The sequence below is a fragment of the Mesitornis unicolor genome, unplaced genomic scaffold (genome assembly GCF_000695765.1).
Source record: "Mesitornis unicolor isolate BGI_N332 unplaced genomic scaffold, ASM69576v1 scaffold1355, whole genome shotgun sequence".
NCBI lineage: Eukaryota > Metazoa > Chordata > Aves > Mesitornithiformes > Mesitornithidae > Mesitornis > Mesitornis unicolor.
Genome location: NW_010184585.1, coordinates 553 through 2,509, shown reverse-complemented (window position 1 = coordinate 2,509; position 1,957 = coordinate 553). Strand labels below are relative to the sequence as shown.

The following is a 1,957-nucleotide window of genomic DNA, read 5'->3' as shown; positions in this document are numbered from 1 at the left end:
GGGTCCCGCCTCCCTTCCAGTATCAGCTTCGTGTTGACCCAGCCATAGCTGAAAGCAGATGGGGAGAGAGAGCCGTGAGGACGCGTGTGGTGTGTTCCCCTCTGTTTACAGCATAAAACACCTTCTGCTGATTTGCTTCCCCCAGTTTGACAATATCTGGTGAAGTAAAAGGGGCTGGAATGGTTTGTGTGCTGCTTTTTCGGCTTCTTTGAGGTGTTTCCTACTTATTTTAAAGCTGCAATGAAGCCAGGCCACTTCTGTACCCACAGTTTCTCGTCCTCGCTGGGACCATCCAACCATACCTGCACTGCCTGGGGAAAGCACATCAGTGACTCCCCAAAATAACGGACTGAAAATACCTGTATCCAGGGAACATTTCGAGCTCTTTAGGTGTCAAGTTCCTGAATCCCAGGACAATGTTCTTCCAAGATGGGTCCTGTGACAGGGAAAAATTATCCAAGCTCATTAATGAACCCGAATGGCCACAATGAACCCACTGTGCCACCATAAGGGGACACATCCCACCCCAAAGGGACTCGGGGCTCTTCCAGCTCCCACCCTGGGAGGGCTCAGACCTTATTTTGTACCAATATTGCACTGCAGGACCCAGAAAACACCGAGTCCTGGGCAAACTGTCACGAGACAAACTTGGAAAGATTCGGGAGCATTCAGAGCATTGCCTAGGATGAAGGACAGCCCTGCCCACCCCCACGCAAACTCCGAGCTGGAGCCCTTCCCAGCCCTGGCTGCGACTTGTTCCTCACCGGCACTGGCTGCGTGAACAGGTTGTAGCCAGAAACGAGGAACAGTCCCATTTCCTTCGCCACCGGTGAGCCCAGGTATCCCAGGAGGAAATCGAACGTCTCTTTATTCCACACCCTGCAGTGAAAACAGGAGAGCGGTGACTCTGCCAGCCCCACGGAGCTGTGCCCGGGCAGCTCAGCCCCACGGCACCAGCTTCCCCACCCTCCTCCTCCTCCTCTTCCTCCTCCCTTACGTCTCCTGCAGGTTGCTGTGGTCGTTCAGGTAGGGCTGCCACAGGCCGGCGGCCCCGTCGCTGGTGGTGTGGGGTGTGTGGCGGTCGGCGTAGATCTCCATCTCCAGGTTGGGCACCAGGCTGTGGTACTGCTCGTGGATGCACAGGGCAGTGGAGAGGCCGATCACCCCGGCCCCGATGACGGCCACACGCATGGCTCCGGCTCTCTGCAGTGGGGGAAATTCTTGAGGGGCAGTGCTGGGGCTGGGGAGGTGCTGGGACACGCAGGCTCCAAAATCATGGATGAGGGGGTGCAGTTTGCCACGGTTGCAAGGGAATGTTTTCCCATTGCTCGCAGCCCTCATGCTCAGGGCAGCATCCCTGGCTCTGCTCCCCTCCACCCCCTGACTTTTCCCTCTTGATGGAGCTTTCTCTCCTTTTCCAGCCCTGTGATCACTGTCTGGGCCGAGAGGGACCAAGGATTGATTCAAGAAAGGGCTGGGGATAAAATGGGGCAGATCCCCTAGGCCTGGGTCCCAGCCCTGGATGCTCAGTGCATGGGGAGGGACACCAGCAGCACCCCAGACCTGTTTCTGGGCAGCACGGATAAACTTCATCGTTTGATTTGGATAAGGCAAAGATCAGCATCTCCGCTGTGAAAGGCAGCCTGCAGCGGGACTGACATTTGCCAGGATGCAGGGATGAGTCATCCGGATGGCGAAGCACCGGCAGCAGCAGGAGATCCACGCTGCTTCCCATCTGCCGTGGTTTTATAGCCCGCGGCAGGCAAGAACCAGGGCCCCCTCCTGGACCTGCAGCTACAAGGATGCACCCCTGCAGCCCCAGCCAAGGAGGCACCCGCCTCGCTGGTCAATAAATCACAGAAACACAGGTTTTTCCACCAACTTACCTGCACAGTGCGTGGTCCTCGGGGTGGCTGCTGTGGTTTTCAGGGATTTCAGCAGAGCACCCTTCTTGAGG

General features: G+C 57.1%; 1 protein-coding gene across 1 annotated transcript in view; it reads right to left on the bottom strand.

Annotated features, from left to right (window-relative positions):
* Positions 1-1,191, bottom strand: part of DAO (D-amino-acid oxidase) — an 8,942-nt gene extending 7,751 nt beyond the window's left edge. The window contains exons 1-4 of the mRNA XM_010184492.1: positions 998-1,191; positions 765-879; positions 360-436; positions 10-48 (exon numbers count right to left, since the gene is read on the bottom strand). Of these exons, the coding sequence (XP_010182794.1) occupies positions 10-48; positions 360-436; positions 765-879; positions 998-1,191 (425 nt within the window). The remainder of the gene's footprint in view (positions 1-9; positions 49-359; positions 437-764; positions 880-997) is intronic.
* Between the last annotated feature and the right edge of the window lie 766 nt (positions 1,192-1,957).